The 19,688-nt window shown below is 38.7% G+C and overlaps 1 protein-coding gene across 1 annotated transcript in view; it reads left to right on the top strand.

Moving 5' to 3' along the window:
• Pak2 (p21 (RAC1) activated kinase 2) overlaps positions 1–19,688 on the top strand; it is an 88,852-nt gene that overhangs the window by 25,801 nt on the left and 43,363 nt on the right. Inside the window, exons 2-4 of the mRNA XM_023704763.1 lie at positions 6,752–6,960; positions 16,621–16,721; positions 17,066–17,213. Coding sequence (XP_023560531.1) covers positions 6,774–6,960; positions 16,621–16,721; positions 17,066–17,213 — 436 coding nt within the window. The 5' untranslated portion in view covers positions 6,752–6,773. The remainder of the gene's footprint in view (positions 1–6,751; positions 6,961–16,620; positions 16,722–17,065; positions 17,214–19,688) is intronic.

Genomic DNA, 19,688 nt, shown 5'->3' with positions numbered 1-19,688 from the left:
ATAAATAAAATTTAAAAAAAAACCTGCATTTTGTTTTAGGGTTTCTTGAATTTTTTTTCCCTTTCTACTTACCATCGGAGAGGTTAGGCTTAATGTTCTAGTGCTAGGATTAGTGCTTGATGTTTTCTTGTTTCCTTCAGTGCAGAGGGGTTTATTTTTGATTTCTTGTTAAATAGATTTTATCCTCTTAGGTTCTAGGTTTCTGTATAAGGAACTTCTATTAGAATTTCTAGCTTAGGTGGACTGAGTTTTACACTTGTCTTCTGTGACAGCCATCAAAGTGGAAGTATAAGATCTCCATGGTTTTGTCAAAGTCTCTGAAAATAACTGAATTACTAAATGACTTAACTGGTATGAGTTTCTGCTTTCACTTTGCTTTGGGCATGGTGAAGAGTTTGAAACAAAATTTCATTTTTCTTTTATGTTTTGACCAGTCCTGATGTGCTCTCCTTTTCCCTCTTTATAGCTTTGCCAGCAGGGCCAGAAGTTACTGTGTAGCCATTTTCACCAGGCTTTCCTTCTGTTTATGATGTGTGATAAATTATCTGTCATCTATTTGGGGTATTTTCATTGACCCTTTTGTAGTTTATTGAGGGATTGTCAGAGGTCTGATTGGTTATTCGTGTGTTAAAGTGCTAAGGAATTAAAAGTTTACTTATGTAAGATATAAGTAAAAATGTACGTCAAAACTATGCTTTTGAAATCACAGTTTTCATTGGGCGAGGTAGTACACATGCCTGTAATCCTAAAGTTTGGGAAGCAAAGCAGGGTCACCAAGAGTTTGAGGCTAATCTGGGTTACATAGTAAGTTTAAGGCCAGCCTGAACTAGAGCAAAATCCTATCTCAAAAAAAACAAATCCCCTCAAAAAATCTGTTTTCTCAAAGTATATGATTTGTACTTGCTGTGATCCTAGTAGATTCCAATAAATTTAGTAATTACCATAAGTTGGACTGACTGGTTCCAGACAATACTACTTTTTCGTTTTCTGCTGTATATTTAGCTACTCCTAGCCTCCTGCTTAAACAATTGGGGAATTGTTTGTGTTTGAGTCGTGTCACAGTTAAACAATGGGCCTGTTAGAAGCTTACAGTGTGTTTTGGGCACACTTTCTATTTCTCCTACTTGTTTGTTTCTGAAAAGTAGCAAAAAGTATTTGAACAGATTTGGAGAGAGGGACTATTTTTTTTAAAATAAAATGTTTCTTTTTATTGAAAGGAAGAGCAAGAGTTTAATTGTTTGATCAGTATTGCATATCTATATCTGGTAGAGCAACAAATTTGATGATGACAATACATAACAACCATTGCTAATATTCCCACTTTGTTCTGTACCATTTGTATTGTCTTATATTTCTTTTTTTGTTCTTGTTTTAGGTTTTGTCTTTGTTTTTCCTCTTTAAAATTAAAAATATTTTTGAGTAGTAATGGAGCAAAACATGAGGTATATTAGTATTTTGTCATAAATTGTTTCTGTGTTATTCTTGGTAAACATAAAGAACCTTATCATAGCCTTCTTTGGCACTTTCCAGGCATTTGATGCTGTCAGTAGAAGCAGCATGCACACACAAAGTTGCTTTATGGGAGAAGACTGAGGGTATGACTCAGCTGTGATGGGAGAGCACTATACAAGTCTTTCCAAAAATGGTTCTATGGTATATATGTTGTCCAGTGAGATACAGTTTGATAAAACGACTAATAAGTTTAAGAGTAGTATTTCTTTTGGGAAAAGAGTGTAGTACCGTGAATCAGTGAACTTAACTGTCTGATACATGTGAAGTCACTGTCTCTGGATTGCTTGAACTCTGGGGCAAGAGAAAAGAAACACAGCTAATGATGTACTATTATAATCTAATGCCAAAGAATGGTTGGAGTACTGTACTAGCATGAGTAAGAGAAAACAGCACGACTGAGAGTTGTTAGGATGCTCAAATTCTGGTCCTGGTAATTAATTAGCTCTGTGTGGTTTCAAGCAAACCAGTTACTTTTTGGTGGGTTAATTTTTTTCACATATCAAATAAAGATTGAACAGATAAATTCTAATCTTTGTGATTTTAATACTCGCTGAATTAATTTTCCAGTATGACTCAAGTTTAGAGGACTTGAGCAGGAATAGAAATGACCTTTATAGGGGCCGGGGAGATGGCTCAGTGGGATAAGCGCTTCCCTGGCAAGCACAAGGACCTGAGTTCAATCCTCGGTTCCACAAAAGAAAAAAAAAGAAATGACCTTTATGGGAAATCATGTATATGGAGGCCTTGAAAGATTTGGTTGGGTAGACAAAAAGATGGAGAAAAATTAAGAATGGAGAAGTAAATATACATAAATGATTGAGGCCAGGAAAGTGTTTGGCATATTTGGGAAACTTGAAGCATAGGACCCTTGTGCATTTGTGAGAGATGAGATTCACTTAGTAGTTTGGAATTAAGTGGCCCTAAATGCCAGAGTTTATCCTCAGGCTATAAGTTATGGGCAGCTGCTGAGGGAGGTGTAGCCAGAGAGTGATACCATGTGTTATTTTTAGTAAGCTTTGTCCATGGTAATTAAAATATATTTCATTAATTCCAACTCTTTTCTCTAAACTTTAGGAAGGTGGATAGAGCATCTTCTAAATTCCTCAACCCACAGCTGAAGACAGAAATCCTGAAGTGAAGTCCTCAGCTAAGCTGATGGCAGAAGCATCAGTATCATATGAAAGATTGGACTTGTCTTTCCTAGGATCTATACACTTATGTGGCATGGCACTTAGAACCATTGCCATTCTGTTAGTCACCTTGAGTAATTTCATTAGAAATATCTATGACTCATAGGTCATACTAAATTTGAGTTTTGTTTAGTCAACTATAGATATAAAGATAAATCATGTTAGTTTCCTTGACCTTTCCCTAAAATAAAATAAAAAAATTCTCATGGATGATGAAGATGATCCATTATAATAAAAATACGCACTTTCACAACAGAAGAGTGATGTGGGTGGATAATGGTGATGATGACAATGAAAGGCTGAGATGGGACAGTGATGACTTGGACAAAACCCTTGAATCAACCTGGCTGGGCTTGGTGATGCACACCTGTAATCTCAATACTCAGGAGGCTGAGCACTGCAAGTTCAAGACCAGCCTGTGATACAGTGAGAGTTCTAAGCCAACCTGAACTGCATAGTGAGCTTCTATCTCAAAAAACAACTACCAGGGGCCTGGGAGATGGCTCAGTAGAATAAGCGCTTGCCTGGCAAGTATAAGGGCCTGAGTTCAATCCCTGGTTCCACCAAAAACAAAACAAAACTACCAAAACAAAATAATCAGAGCCGACCAGATAGCCCAGTGGACAAAAGCACCTGCTTGGGCAGGCCCAGGGACTAGGGGTTTGATTCTCGGTGTACCATGCCAGCCCTGCCCCTGGGCATGGTGATACATGCCTAGAATCCCAGCACTTGGGAGGTTGAAAACAGGAGGATCACTATGAGTCCGATAGGTGTAGTGAGACCCTGTAGAACCTGTACCAAATTAAAAACAAAAAAATTGATACAGTCACAGAAAATGCAGACCTCCTTGATTCAGATGAGAAAGAAAACAGCAATGTGATTACATATTTGACCAGTTGAATGTTGCAAAATGGCCGTGCAACCAAATGGAACAAACCAATGTAAAAACTATGTCCCAAAATATAGTGAAGGTCTTGGCAGAGGTGAAACATATTAGGCAGAATACCAGCACTGCCATTTAGTGTTAGAAATTGTAGCAGATGAAATGTTAAAAGGTGTTGTGAAACAGAGACTGAAATGCAAAATGAATACCTTCTGTATGCACCAATAGCCGTATTTAAAAATTTATTTATTAGGACAGCTCATTAGCTGAAATAAAAGCATTCATAGGTCCACTGTATTTAGCACAGATTTCTTGTGTTGATGGCAGGAATGTAAAAGACTTAAAATTGATGGGTAAAATACAGCATAATAATGTATGTTGTAGATTTGAAGATTTATGCTTTCAGTTTAGACATTTATCCTTGAACTCGGCCATCAGGTCCTTATTTGTATAATAGATGATGTTGTGGACAGAATTGTACCCATTTCTCAGACTAATCAGAATGTGACATTCACCAGTTGGTTTACTGGTTTCCAACTGATGTTATGATTGCTAACAGCGCACAAGTTAACTGGTCAGGAACTGTATATAGGAACAAAACAAATTTCTGAGACTGGGCGTGGTGGCACACACCTATAATCCCAATTCTTGGGAAGCTGTAAACAGGCGGATCTTTATGAGTCTGATCTAGTAGTGAGGCCGTGAACACCCTGTGGACCCTTCCCTAAAATATAAGAAATAATTTTAAAAAAGTAGAAATTCCAAATGAAATTAATTTCTCGGGGCTGGAGAGATGGCTCAGTGGTCTAAAGCACCTACCTGAAACAAGCTTGGCAAAGCACAGGGACCGCGGTTCAATCCCCCAGCACCACATGCCAGCCAGCCCCGCCCCCTGGTGGGCTGAGCTGGCCACACACACATACAATAAATAAATGTAATAAATAAAAATAAATAAATAATAAAAAAAATACCCTTTTAAAAAAAAAAAGAAATTAATTTCTCTCTCTCTCTCTCTCTCTCTCTCTCTCTCTCTCTCACACACACACACACACACACAGAAATTAACTTCAGAACAGAGAATTGGGCTGGCCTGATAGCTCAGTGGACTAAAGCACCTACTTAGGCAGAGTGCAGTGGCCGGGGTTCGATCCCCAGTGTGTCAAATGCTCCATGTGCTAAGACGGTGATTGAAACTGGGTGTGGTGGTGTGCCTGTAATTCCAACGCTTGGGAGGCTGAAAACAGGAGAATCACTGAGTCCGCTCTACATAATGAGACCCCTTAGACCCTGTAGAGCCTGTCCTCAAAATACAGGGGGAAAAAAATCCAGAGAATTGTGTAGTACAGTGTTTGGATTTCAGAAGATGTAACATTGGCCTCGTATGTAACAAAGAAAAGCAAACTGGGAACTGCTGATGTTTAGGAAAAGAAAGCTATTAAGACTTGGAGTGGAGTTAGATACAATAATCTCTTCATCCCTCAGTTCTTTTCAAATTGTATCTTTCTTCAGGTACTAAGGGGCCTGACCCTAGCTCAGTTCTTTAAGTGGCTGCTTCGGCAAAGCTTTCAGCCTCAGGTTGCTGTAGTTCGATCTCCACAACACTCCAGCCAGCCAAACCACCCCTGAGGGCATTCGGAGCAAAAAAAAAAAAAAAAAAAAAAAAAATCCTTATTCCATTTCTTCAGGTACTAGTTATTGGTTTATTTATTTTTGCCCTTTTGAAACAGGGTCTCATTATGCAGCTAAGGCTGGCCTTGCTTGAGCTCATTTTGTAGCCCATGTTGGCTTGAACTCAGAATGATCCTCCTGCTTCAGCCTTCCAAGTGTTGGGTTACAAACATGTGTCACCACACCCGCCTCATGTACTACTGTTTTAAATTAAAATAAACAACAAAGATTACATTTTCTCCAAATGCAGTTAGAACATTCTTTTCATTATATCTATCTAAGATAGATAGATATACACACACATTGTATAATATACATGTATACATTATATATAAAGCTTAATTTACCCAAATATATTAAATAATCTTATGCTCAAGACGTAGTTAACAGCCAGTTGTGGTGGCACATGCCTGTAATCCCACACTTGGGAGGCTGACACAGGAGGATTAATGTGAATTTGAGGCCAGCTTGGAGTATATATAATGAGTTCAAGGCTAGCCTAAATTATGAAGTGAGACCCTGTCTCAAAAAAAAAAAAAAAAAAGAAAAGAAAAAAAAAAAACAAAAACCCAGTTAACAGTGAAAATATGTAGTGGGAAACATACTTTTATATCAGAACTATGTCAGTTACCTTTACTGCTGTTTTTTAAATGTGATCCACTTTTTTAAAAACTCGAGCTATATTTGTGTATGTATGTAAATTGGGTTTAAATTCCCACTAATTTGGCCATCTGAATAAGAGGTCACCTAATTTGCAGAAAGGAAATTGTGGGTGACAGAATCTTGCGGTCATGAGCACACTCTGCTGCTCAGCTGAGCTCTAGATTTAACTGTATGCCCAGATTGATCATGTTCTGTATGACTGTTGGCATGACTTGAGACAGGAAGCTGGCCAGATCAGAATGCGTTTTCAAAGAGACTAAATACTGTGTCAGTGGCACATTCTTTTAGGAAAGTTTGTGGCGAAGGCTACAGTGTAATCAGTCACAGGGAGATGTGCATGCGATCAGAATGGGGTGTTGGTTGATGGAGTTCAGAACCAAGCAGTCATCTTTGCTCCTCAAGATGGATCCACCACTCAGATTACCACTCTGAGTTTTGGGCTCGGGATATATTCTTCCATATTGGAATGTGCTCTTTTTTTTTTGAGACACTGTATTGTCTTCCTTTTTTCTTTGAACAGCCTCACAAATCAGTTGATCAGGTGAATTGCTTTTGATATTAGTGTAACCATGCTTTCTGCTTTGCTTTTTACACATTTCCACTGCCAAACCTGTGTACAGCTTGGTTAGGGAAGTTGCCCTTGTGAGAAAGATCACATTTGTGACATCTCTCATTCAGTTACTTTTCCAAACTTTGCCAACATTACTCTAAGTGGGTAACATTTTTAAATTTGGAATTGTGGGTGGGGGGTAGTTACTACTATTTTGTGCTTGTCCATATACTGTTTGTACCTCATTATTAATGCTATGGTTTGGGTTTTTTGCTTCTATTTCAGGCCATTTTCCTAATTGTAAATCATGTCTGATAACGGAGAACTGGAAGACAAGCCCCCAGCACCTCCCGTGCGAATGAGCAGTACCATCTTTAGCACTGGAGGCAAAGATCCTTTGTCAGCCAATCACAGTTTGAAACCTTTGCCCTCTGTTCCAGAGGAGAAAAAGTCCAGGAATAAAATCATCTCCATATTCTCAAGCACAGAGAAAGGTAAATAACTTTTGTGGTCTCAGTAATCTTGGTGTTGGCTTATTACTGTATGGTATCTCCATTAATATCTTTTTTTTTTTTTTCTTTTTTTTTCGGTATGGGGGATTGAACTCGGGATACTGTGCTTGCCAGGCAAGCACTTATGCCGCTGAGCTATGTATCTCTGGCCACACATTGATATTTTTTATGGAGAGAACACACACAGATCCAAGAAAACAATTGATGCTGTCCTCATCTGCATGTTGTGAGACCCCAAGTCACATTTTATAGCTTCTTGACATTAATAGGATTTGTAATGTCTTAGTCCAGTCTTGGTTGTTTTATAAAATATCTGGGCCTGGGTATTTAATTTATTTTTTAATTTTTTAATGTATTTTAGTACTGGGTCTACAGGGTCTCACTACACAGATCGACTCACAGTGATCCTCCTGTTTTCAGCCTCTCAAATGCTTGGATTATAGGCACCAGTAATGCCGCCACCTCAGTTTGCCCCGGGTGTGGGGCTGGGTATTTTATTTTAAAAAGAGGTTTATTTTAATGATTCTCATAGTTAGAAAGTCACACACAACTGGGCATGGTGGTGCACATCCGCAACCCCAGCATTAGAGACAGGAGAATCACCATGAGTTTGAGGCCAGCCTGTACTGCGTAGTGAGACCTTGTCTCAAAAATACCCAAACAAACAAGAAAAAGAAAATCCATGTATCGTGACCCTGGCAGCATCACAGCCTGACAAAGAATCAGGAAGAGGGCCAGCCAGATAGCTCAGCTGATTAAAGTGCCTGCCTGCTTAGGCAGACACAGTAGTGATGTTTGATCCCCAGCCTGCCTTGCTGGCCCCACCTCCAGTGCACACTGAGACAATGATTGAAACTGGGCATGGTGGCACGCATCTGTAATCCCAGCTCTTGGGAGGCTGAAAACAGAAGGATCACTGGGAGTTTGATCTAATGTAGTGAGACCCTATAGATCCTTACTAAAATACAAAGAGAGAGAGAGAGAGAGAGAGAGAGAGAGAGAGAGAGAATATCAGGAAGTGCCCATGTGGGCTAAGTGACAGGAGAGTAGGAAAGGGCCAGCTTACTCTTAAGACCATCTGCTCCTCACGAACAAATGTACTCCATGATCCAGCACCCATTTGCTCTCAGATGACCCTGTCCATCCTTGCTAGGCTGCACCTCCTAAAGATCCAGCCACCCTCCAGTCATGTCTGCAACTTCTGGGGCCAGCTGTACTTTAGAATTAAGCTTTTCTGGCTTTTTTGTTTTTATTTCGCGGAGCCCAGGATTGCACTCAGGCCCTTGAACTTGCCAGGCAAGCACTTACTCAACTGAGCCATCTCCCTGGCCCCAGTTTTTCTGATTTTTTAGTAGAAATACTATCTTTTTATCGTACATTCTATGATGTCCCCAGAAGGCTCTAATATAGCTTTGGTAATCAACATACTGATTTGTCTTCATCAAAATGTATGTCTAGCCCTGGATTTCTCAATCTCAGTGCTATTGACATTTTGGGCCAAATAGTTTGTGGTTGCATTAATTTTTCCCCGTGCATTATTGGATGGTAGCAGCATTCCTGGATTTTTGCACACCAGATGTCACTATTACCTACCTTGGGTTGACCACCAAATATGTCACCAGATATTTGCAGTTATCCTTTTGGGGGGCAAAATTGCCCCCAGTTAGGAAAACCACTGGTTTTTCTCACATAAAGTGAGATGAAGGCTAGAAATCTTCTCATATAAGTTAAAGTCACTAAATTAGTTCTGGTGTCAAATTTATTTATTTATTTATTTATTTATTTATTTATTTTAATGTATTTAGTACAAGGTCTACAGAGTCTCACTACATAGATCAGACTCGTAGTGATCCTTCCTGTTTTTCAGCTTCCCAAGCGCTGGGATTACAGGTGTGAGCCACCATAACCAGTCTCATTTGCTGTCTCAGGGCACCGCTGGCCCCTGTGTCTGCCTAAGCAGGCACATTAATCCACTGAGCTATCTGACCAGCCCTCTGGTGTCAAATTTAAGGAAGAAACTTTTGCTTTTCAGAGCTTTTGGTTTTTAAAAATAATGAACCTGAAGGATTTTAGAATAAGGATAAAGGATTTATTTAACCATAATTAGCTTGATAATGTGGCTCTTGTAGATAGTACTAGATAGAAATAGAGATGAAGATGCATCTCCCTAGGTTGGGGAGATAGCTCAGCGGTCTAAGCAACTACCTGGAAAGCAGAAGGTCCTGAGTTTGATCCCCGGTACCACATGCTGTACCAGCTCCTGGAACCCTGGGCTTGCCATGTCAGCCCTGAAACCAGGCATGGTGGTGACATACAACTGTAATCCTAGTGTGGGGAGACTGAGACAAGAGGATCATTATGAATCTGAACTGTGTAGCAAGACCCTGTATCAACAAATTAAAAAAAAAAAAACCTCAAATGAAAAATGGTGCTTTGAACATTAAAATATTTAACTCACATCAGAGAAAATTTTGAGTTAATATTAATAAAGACTCTAATCTTTTTTTTTTTTTTTCCCGGAACCGGAGATTGAACTCAGGCCCTTGGGCTTGCCAGGGAAGCACTTATTCTACTGAGCTATCTCCCTGGCCCCTAATCTTTTTTTAAAAAATGACTTTAGGACAGGGTTTACAGGGTGTACAGGGTCTCACTATGTAGATTGGACTTGTAGTGATTCTCTGGTTTTCTCGGCCTCCCAAGTGCTGGGATTACAGGCATGTGCCACTCTGCCCAGTCTCAATCGACGTCTCAGTGAGCCTCAGTAGCAGGGCTGGCATGGCATGCAGGGGATCAGACCCTAGCTGCTGTGCTCTGCCGAAGCAGGCACTTTAGTCTGCTGAGGTATTTGGCTGGCCCTTAAGAATCTAATCTTAATAGAGCGTGGTGGCACATGCCCTGTAATTCCCCCCAGAAAGCAGGTGGCTGAGGCAGGAGGATAGTGAGCTCCACCGCACAGCCTGAGTAGTTTAGCAACTTTGTAAGACCTTATCTCAACATTTAAAATTTTTTTTCAAAAAGGGGCTAAGAAAAAAAAAGGGTCAGGGGGCAAGGCTCTATGTAACTCAGGGCAAAGGCTGTTGTTCAATTTCCAATAAATACTGAAGAAAGCAAAAAACCAAATCTTGGAGAATTTAGTTTTGCAGACAGGACAAATTTTATTGTGTCATTATTATCTGATTTGCTTTTATTAACATTATCATGTGGTTGCGTGCCCTTGTAATCCCAGTTATCCAAGAGGATGATGGAGTTAGATTTCAAGTTCAGGGCAGTTTAGACCCTGTCTCAAAATTTAAAGAACTGGAGGTGTAGGTCAACACTTTCTGGGTTCAGTCTTTAATAAATAGGTAACAAAAAAATTTCATGTGAGGATCCTGGGATTGTAGCTCTGTTGATAGAGTGTATGGCCCTGGGTTTGATCCAGTATAGGGACAGGGGTCAGGAACAGAAATTTCACATGAGATTCTATGAAGAACCTAGTGAAAGCTGTCTTTAAAGTTTAACAGAGTGATCTGGTGCATATTGGGTAGGTTTTTGATTAAAAATGTACTCAACTGTATTAAAGGATTACATTTTCATATGTTGATTTTTTGGGGATCGTTTCCATTTCTAAGCTTTTGTGAAGAGTGGTCTAATAAATATGAGAATGTAGATTTCTCTGACATACTTACCTTTCCTTTAGCTACATACTCAATGGCGAGATTGCTGAGTTACACATTAGTTCTGTTATTATTATTATTATTTTATTTATTTATTTTTTTTGGTACCAGGGATTGAACTCAGGACCTTGGCACTTGCCAGGCAAGTGCTTATTCTACTGAGCTATCTCCCTGGCCCCTGTTATTATTATTTTTGAGGCACCTTGGTATAGTTCTCTCTCATGGCTGTTAACTTACATTTCTGGCTAGGCATGGTGGCACATGACATAATTCCAGCACTGGGGAGCCTGAGGCAGGAGGATCACCCCAAGTTTGAGACCGGCCTTGATTACATAGGGAGTTCAAGGCCAGACTGACCTGCATAGTGAGACCCTTTCTCAAAAAAAGAAAAAAACCAAATAAAAAACCCCTTATATTTCTATGAATCATAGGAATTTCTCCTCTATATTGTCTTCAGCATTTAATTAATTGTCTTTTGCGGGACAGGGGCAACAGGATTTCACTTTGTAGTACAGACTGGCATTGAACACACTTTGTAGGCAAGGCTGACCCCAGATTCACAGCAGTTCTCCTGCCTTAGCCTCCTGAGTGCTGAGTTTACAGACGTATGCTCCCAGGCTGATGCTTATTTTTTTACTTTTTATAAATAACTATTCTGACTGGAGTAAAATGATGTCTCATTGTGGTTTTTATTTGCATCTACCTGGTGATTAGCAGTGTTGAACATGTTTTTAAATGTTGGCCAAGTTTATGTCTTCAGAGAAAGGTCCGTTCAGGTTATTTGCCCATTTTTAACTGGATTACTCATCTTTTTTTTTTTTTTTTTTTTTTTTGCGGAACCGGGGATTGAACTCAGATCCTTGTGTTTGCCAGTCAAGCACTTATCCTACTGAGCCTTCTCCCTGGCCCCTGGATTACTCATCTTTTTGCTCTCGAGTTCCTTATATGTGCTGAGTCCTAATCCCTTAGTAGATGAACATTTTTCTCCCATTCTGCAGGTTTTCTCTGGTAATTATTTCTCTGCTGTGTAGAGGAATTTTAGTGTGCTATAATCCCATAACAACTTTTATGACAACATGACCAATCTTTTTGCTTGCCTACTAATATATAAATATGCACTGTGAGTCATCAGAAATACAGTGATAAGCAAAGCGGATAGTGTCCTTTCCCTCATGATACCAAGGGCTAGGGTAAGGGGTCTGTGTAATTTGAAATATTTGAGAAGACTTCCCAAGCAATGAACATAGAGCTGAAGACTCGAGGTTGGATAACTGAAACAGCAGCCAACAGTTGACTTAGCTTTTCTAGACTTCAATTCCAAATCTAGAATAGAGCTGGTCTCAACAGCTGAGTCCTAGGAAGGACTTGAGTCGAGCACACTGATGAGCTGAGTGCAGCACTGTGTGATTGGAAAACAGCGAGGGCGTCCCCTCCAGACAGCAGCAAGGTAGAGAAGGGCATAGAGAGCAGGTCAGACGGGGCTTTGTATTCCATGCTACGGAACTCAAGTTTTACCCTATTTCCTGGAATATGGAGTGGACAGGGGTCCTGATCACATTGCTGTTTGGTAGGTGAGATTGGTAGCTGTATAGGAACATAGATTTTGTTGGAGGTCTGAGACTGAGGTTGAAGACCAGTTAGGAGATCTTTGTAGTAGCCCGGGTGAGAAATTGCTTAACCAGTCTGGTAGTTTCTGTAGTGAAAATGACAGTGAGGCACTGCCTTGGCTGACTTTTCTTTCCTTTCTTTTTGTTTGTACTAGGAATTGAACTCAGCTTTTCTAAGCTCTATTCAGATAGCTGATGTTGTTGGGAACATAGAATTTACCAACTAAAGTGACTTTCACATCTAATTCTGTAACTTGTGTATATCTTTACTTCTGGCCATGGAAATGATAGATGTGGATATGTTTTGTTATATGAAATATGGAAGTTTTTCTCTCCAAAACTAAGCTATATCTTTTTAGTTCTTGGCTTTTAGAGTTCCATAGCTGCTTTATGTAGTAGCGACTTGCCAGTACATTGTTCAGCTTGAGACTTGGTTGAGTAGCTTTGCTTTACACACTGTATCTACTATTTATTACCTCTCCTGCTGGCACTAGTAAAAAGATAGGAAGTATTTGTAAAAAAATAAAAAGGTAGCTAAATAGATTTTTAGGGTATTGTGTTGTTTTCTGGAGTTCTCAATTATTTTCATGTTCTGTAACTTTATATATCTCTAACACATATGAAACTTTAATTTTTTTCTCTAAATTCTTAAAGTTGTCAAGCTGTAGAACATGGCCATGTGTTAGACAATAGAGGAGCTAAAGATTGATTCTCTTGCTAAAAAATTCATCTTTTTCCTTTCTGTGTACCTGTTTGCTATTTCTTGCTTCAGATTGGATTTTCTCTGTGTTAGAAAACACAGCCCTCAACAGTTTATTATTTATTTCTCATGACTTTATATTTATTTCTTTTAACTTTAATAACCAAAGACAAACTGCTCAGGGTGTAAAGACTGGCTTAGATAAATGTGACCCCTGGAGGAGTGGGCCAGAAACATGTGGGAGCCCCGTGGGTGATCTGGTTTGAGTTAAGTGTCGCTTCTTGGGCCAGTCATCTGTAATCAGGGTCAGGTGTGAAAATAGCAGTTTCCCCAACCACATGCATGGAGAAAGGTAGAGGAAGTTCCCAGAGATGAGATTTCAAACAGATTTTCTAAGAAGCGAGTATTTTTGTAGTACGTAAATTTACTTGCCTTTCTGTTGTAAAAGAACAGTATACAAATTAAATATTAAGGTTATAGTTGGGTGGCCAATATTTCCTCTTATCTGCAATATACTGGTTTAGAAGCCAAGGGACATAGAGAAGTAGAGGACATGACCTTGATTACACAGAGTGAGTCTGGTAGAAAATGAGAGGTTGGTTATGCTAGATGTAATTGTGTGTTTCCATAAAGATAGCCAAACTTCATACGGCTTTCCTTGGACAGTGTGCCCTGCCCTCTCCTCATAGCCACATGTCCTGTCTGCCTAGGAGACCTAGAGAAAAGATGATGTGAGCACATATCTATTGACATTAGTCAAAAAGTGATGTTTCTTACTAATGTAAGGTCAATTGTAGCTCAGTAAACAAAGAATAGCATGCGCTACCATTTCCATGGAGTGATTTTTTAAAACTGTTTTACAATAGAGTATTCCAGTTAAACATATTTAGCATGTTTCTACATGTCCCTGTTCTTCCTCCCAAGACCCAATCAAAATGACAGTAAATAAAACAATTGTTTAATTCTTTCAAAGGCACAAACTATTAATTGAGGGTAGGTTATAAAAGTTTTCAAAGTAGATTTGCAGGATTGGTGTGGGGCTGATGGTGGCAGTACACACCTGTAATCCCAGTACTCGGTAGGCTGAGGCAGGAGAATTTTGAGTTCGAGACCAGTATGGGGTACAAAGTGAGCTCAAGGCCAGTATAAACTTCATAGCAGAAACCCTGTCTCAAAAAGACAGAAAAAAAAAAAAAAAAAATGCTTAGCCAGGGCACCTGGCTAAGCCAAATAGCAGAGAAAGACATCATCTAAGCATTTGCAGAGGACAGTGTCTGTTGGAAGTGAACCAGTTTTTCTTCTAAAAATTCCAGAGGCTCAGGATTTAGAGGCACACAATACTCTGTGTGTGGGGAGGGGAGGATGTGATAGCTGTGCTGAAAAGAACAGGAATTAGTTGAAAATCTGCACAGGAAGTGTCAGACAGCCAAGCACTACACTTTTACCCCCTATAAAGCCATACAGTTATAAACTCCATTCAGTGGGCAGAGATGGGCAGAAAAGATATTTGCATTTTTTTCAGGAGAAATTAAACCAGTTTAATTAAACCCTTGTTCTTTTCAGGGGAGTCAGGAAAAGTTGAAACATAATAAAAAATGTAGATTCAGTGAAAGTTACAGAATTCCTTTCCTCTGCCCTGGTTTCAGAATACTTGTACCCTGACTCATAGCTCTCAAACAAGAGATTGGAAGATTTTTCTCTGGATAAACAGAATGCTCTGGAGAAAAAATACTTTAGATATCCTCTACCCCATCCCCATTTTTAGTGAAAGTTACCTTATCTCTCAGCCGTTTAATACTTTTTTGGTAAAAGTAGACAGCAGGGGATTGCCAGACCATGAAGAAAATCTTTAAACACGATAGTCCTTGACAATGGGAGATTTTAAAAAGAACTTTAAAAGAAGTAGACAGTGTAAGAAGAAAACTACCAAACCAGAAAAGCCAGTCAGTGTATACGTATTTACTGTATAATTTTCAAAGAGAGAAGATAAATGAATCTGTGAAACAAGACATCAAAGAGAAAAAAATAATCAGAAAACAAAGAGAAGTAATTCTTGGGAAATCAGTGTTTAAGATTACCAAAACAAAAAACCAAAACAAAAAAAGATTACCAAAACAAATACAAATAGGAAGAAGACTTGAAAAGTAATCAAGAAAATTCTCCCAGGGAGATCAACAATACACAGGTGGAAAATACAAGAGAAAATTACTGATAGTGAATGAGAGAGGGAACTATTCAAAGAAGTAACAGAAAAAAGTCTTACAGATCTTACAAAAATGATTTCTAGATTTAAAGGGCTCACCAAGAACTCAGCACATTGTATGAATGATGATCACAGGCACCCTGAAGTCTTAAAATACTAAGGAAAACCAGTGAGCAACAGGGCCTGGATTTACTGTCCCACCTAAAAGAACTAAAGCAGTGGGAAAATACACAAAAGAATAGTTTTCAAGACTTTGGAACCCAGGCAGTGAAATTAGATTTTAAAACTTAAAAAGTATTAGAGATTAGGAAGATTATTTTATAATAAATAGAGTTAATTCATTAAGATGTTACAGCATTACTAAACAACTTCAAAATGCGTGACACAAAATGCCAAGATTTGAGAGAAAAGTAGACAGATCTGGTTATAATTGGAGATTCCAGTGTACATCTCTCAGTAATTAAAGACTAGATTGAAACTTGGTAAAGAGATAATTTTTTTTTGACATCAGTTATTTTTATTTTAAAGAAAAAAAAATAAAAACAATAGTACAAAATCTCAAAACAAGATTTTAGGAGAGTAACAATGGTTAGTACATTGTGTAGTGTTACTGCCAAAGTAGTTTCTCATATTACAAGATATAGGCAAGAAATAATAAATAAACAATATAGGTAGGTAAAGAGATAATTGATTTGGACATAATTATCAACCAGTTTCACCTTGTGAATATTTATAAAACATTGTACCCAACTACTGTAGAATTCACATTTTTTAACTTCACCCGGAATATTTACTAAGAAAAATCATATTCTTGAACAGCTTTTAAAATACAATAAGTATAGGATTTAAATAATGTAAAATGTACTCTATGACCATAGTGTAATTAAATTAGAAATCAGAAACAGGAAGGTCTCTGAACATATTTAGAAAGTAAATTTTAAAAAATGAATGAAAATGAATTTTTTTTTTTTTTTTTTTTTTTGGTGGAACCAGGGATTGAACTCAGGCCTTTGCGCTTGCCAGGCAAGTGCTTATTTTCCTGAGCCATCTCCCTAGCCCGAAAATGATAACTTAGAACATCAGTGTTTGTAAGATACTGCTGAAATAATCCTTAGGGAAATTTCATAGTACTAAGCACCTATGTTAAAAAAATATCTAATGAGGGGCTGGGGAGATAGCTCAGTAGAATAAAAGCTTCCCTGGCAAGCACAAGGGCCTGAGTTCAATCCCAGTTCTGCCCAAAAAATGAAGGAAGAACGCAGCTGGCACAAGGAGTGGCCTTTGCAAACTTCTCCCCTCTGTTTACAGCAGGATCAACGAATTTACTTGTTTTCTCTCAGCTGGCATATTTATAGAAAGTCTGTTTTCTACAATAACTTTATTTCTATTCTGAGGAAAAATACAAACATAAGATTAAAAGTGGCTATATTAACCTAGTTTGAATATTCTTCATTGTTTTTTCTTAATGCTTTCTAGGAAGTAAAAAAAAAGAAAAAGAAAGGCCAGAGATTTCTCCTCCATCTGATTTTGAGCACACCATCCATGTTGGGTTTGATGCTGTTACTGGAGAGTTTACTGTAAGTTTTCTTGGTTGGAGTTTATTTATGGCATTAAAACACTAAGCCATTTTCTTCATCATTAATTTGACATTTTGTATCTACATCTTGTCAGTTTACTACTCTTTGTTTTTCATAAAAGTTTTAGTGACTGATTGTATCTTTTTTTTTCCCCCTAAAGAGCTGAGCCTATTAACTACAATTATACAGAATAGATGTAGAAAAATATTTTAGAAAACTAGACCCATTAGAATTTTAGTCAGACCTTAAATGGTGTGTATTGGTTTGTTTTATGTATTTTATGATTTACTTCTGAAAATGACAACAGTTCAAACCTCAACTGTTGTCTGGCTTTCTCGTGTCAGGGTATGCCAGAGCAGTGGGCTCGCTTACTGCAGACCTCCAACATCACCAAGCTGGAGCAGAAGAAGAACCCGCAGGCTGTGCTGGATGTCCTCAAGTTCTATGACTCCAACACAGTGAAGCAGAAGTACCTGAGTTTCACTCCTCCTGGTGAGATATCACATACTGATAAAGGACTGAATGACATGCAGACTTGTGAAGGATAGAACCAGGAACCTTGATACTAGGCCATACCCCCGGCCCTTTTATTATCATCATCATCATTACTAATTTTGGGACAAACTCTAAGTTTTGCTGCCACAGCCTTCTAGAGGGCTGAGGTTGCTAGTCTGTGCTCCACCCTCAACTAGAGTTAGATTTTGAAAACTGTGCAGGGGGCTAGGGATGTAGCTCAGTAGTAGAGTACTTGCCTAGTATGCATAAGGCCCTGGGTTCTATCTCTAGTACTGTGAAAAAAAGAAAATTGATCTGGATAGATCCTACCCATAAATTGGAGTCTGGAGATTGTATTCATTTCAGATTTGCCAGAAATGGATTTATGGGTATTTTTTTTTTTTTTCCCCTCCTTACTGCTTTTAAATGTCTTCTAGCTATAGAAGGAAAAAAGTAGATTGATGGACAAGTTCGTGGTCAAGATATATTGTTAGGGGGATAGAAGATTGTTTTCCTATATAAAAATACTCTTACAAATGTTTTTCTACTCAAATTGAATTTATTGAATATATAAATACATGAATAAGCATCATAAAAAGATTTATATTTCAGAACTGGAATATCACCAGGTAAGAATAAGGATATAATTGATTTTATTGTTTTGAATTTTTTAAACTGTAATTGATTTTCAAAAATAGCCACATATGGCAGTGCCTGTTTATAATCCCAGCATGCTGGGAGGCAGAAACAAGAGGATCAAATATTCAGACCTTGGTGTGGATAGTTTATTATTTATTTAGTTTTGTTCTGTTTTTTAGGCTGGGTCATGCTGTGTAGTTGAGGCCAGCTTTAAATTCATTATGGAGCTCAGGCTGCTTCAAACACACAAGAGTCCTCCTGGGGGTGGGATTACAGACAAGTGCCACCACACCCTGTCTTGGTGTAGGTAACTTAACAAATTAAAGGCTAGCCTGAGCTACACAGTGAGAGAACCTAAAAAGCCAAAGGAAAGAAGAGAGGAAAAAAAGGGCCAAAAGAATTTCTTCTCTGTTTTCTGGATTAAACACTGACCCCGCCCTCCTCTTCCCCCTGGAATTTTGAACTCAGGCTTTTTAGTAGGTTACATTCTCAGCCATTTCTTAAAAATTTTGACATAGAACCTTTCTAAATTTGAGCCCAGACTGAGTTTGAATTTGTAGTCTTGCCCCAGTTTACCAGAGTGCTGGGATTACAAATGGACATCTGCCCCCACTTTGTTCAAACTATTGTCAGGATCAAGTCCATACTTAGATTTGGTTGAGAAATATCTCAAATGTCTTTTTAGATTTAGGCTCCCCTTTCTTAGGCGGTTCTTATAGTTCCTTTTTTCCTGTCTGTCGTTGTTAAAGTATTTCTCTGGTTTTTCCTAGTATGGATTTTGTTAGTTACCTCTCCAGGGTTTCCTTTAATGTTTCTTTTTCTTTTCTTTTTTCTTTTGTTGACTGAACTGGGAATTGAACTTGGGCTCTTGCACTCACCAGGCAAGCGCTTATTCTACTGAGCTATCTCTCCGGCCCCTTAATGTTTCTTTGTAGCCAAAGTTATAAGTGTAGCTGTGTTCAGCACAGGTCTACAGGGTCTCACTACACAGATCGGATTTGTAGTGACCCTCCTGTTTTTAGCCTCCTAAGCGCTGGGATTATAGGCTCATGCCACCACGCCCAGTCTCTATTGCCCTCTCATCACGCCCTGGGAATGGGGACAGCGCAGCACGCTGGGGATCGAACCTAGTCTCTGTGCCTGCTGAAGCAGTTGTTCTAATCTGCTGAGCTATCTGGCCAGCCCTTATGTGTATAGTTGTAAAAAAATGGCGTGATGAAGGACTGGGGAGATGGCTTAGTAGAATAAACACTTGCCTGGCAAGCATAAGGGCCTGAGTTCAATCCCTGGTTCCTCCAAGAAAAAAAAAGAAAGAAAGAAAAAATGGCATAATTAAGCAGGGTATGTGGTGCATGCATGTAAGCCTGGTCACTCTGGAAGGCTGAGGCAGAGGATCACAAAGCTAGTTTGAGCAATTTACCAACTAGTAAGATTTTTGAGGGCTAGGGATGTATCTCAGAAGCCCTGTGTTCATTCCCTAGTATTACCATCCAAACCCTCACAAAAAAAACAAAACAAAAAAAAAAAACAAAACACTAAACCAAAATTAAGGGACCAGGGAGATGGCTCAGTGGAATAAGCGCTTCCCTGGCAAGCGCAAGGGCCTGAGTTCGATCCCCGGTTCCACCAAAAAAAAAAAAAAAAAAAACCACCAAAATTAAATATTTAACTATATTTGCCACCTCACATCAAGAAGGAAACTAGAAATGGAGACATCTTTGCAAATGATCCTGACCCTGACCTCTTTTACTTGCGTCTGGTACATCCTAGTTTTTGTAAATTAGTAATTGTTTGTAAAAGAAGCAAAAAAACTTTTTTTTTTTTTTTTTTTTT

This window comes from Octodon degus, unplaced genomic scaffold (assembly GCF_000260255.1).
Source record: "Octodon degus isolate 3935 unplaced genomic scaffold, OctDeg1.0 scaffold00203, whole genome shotgun sequence".
Taxonomy (NCBI): Eukaryota; Metazoa; Chordata; class Mammalia; order Rodentia; family Octodontidae; genus Octodon; species Octodon degus.
This window is presented reverse-complemented; position numbering and strand designations above follow the sequence as displayed.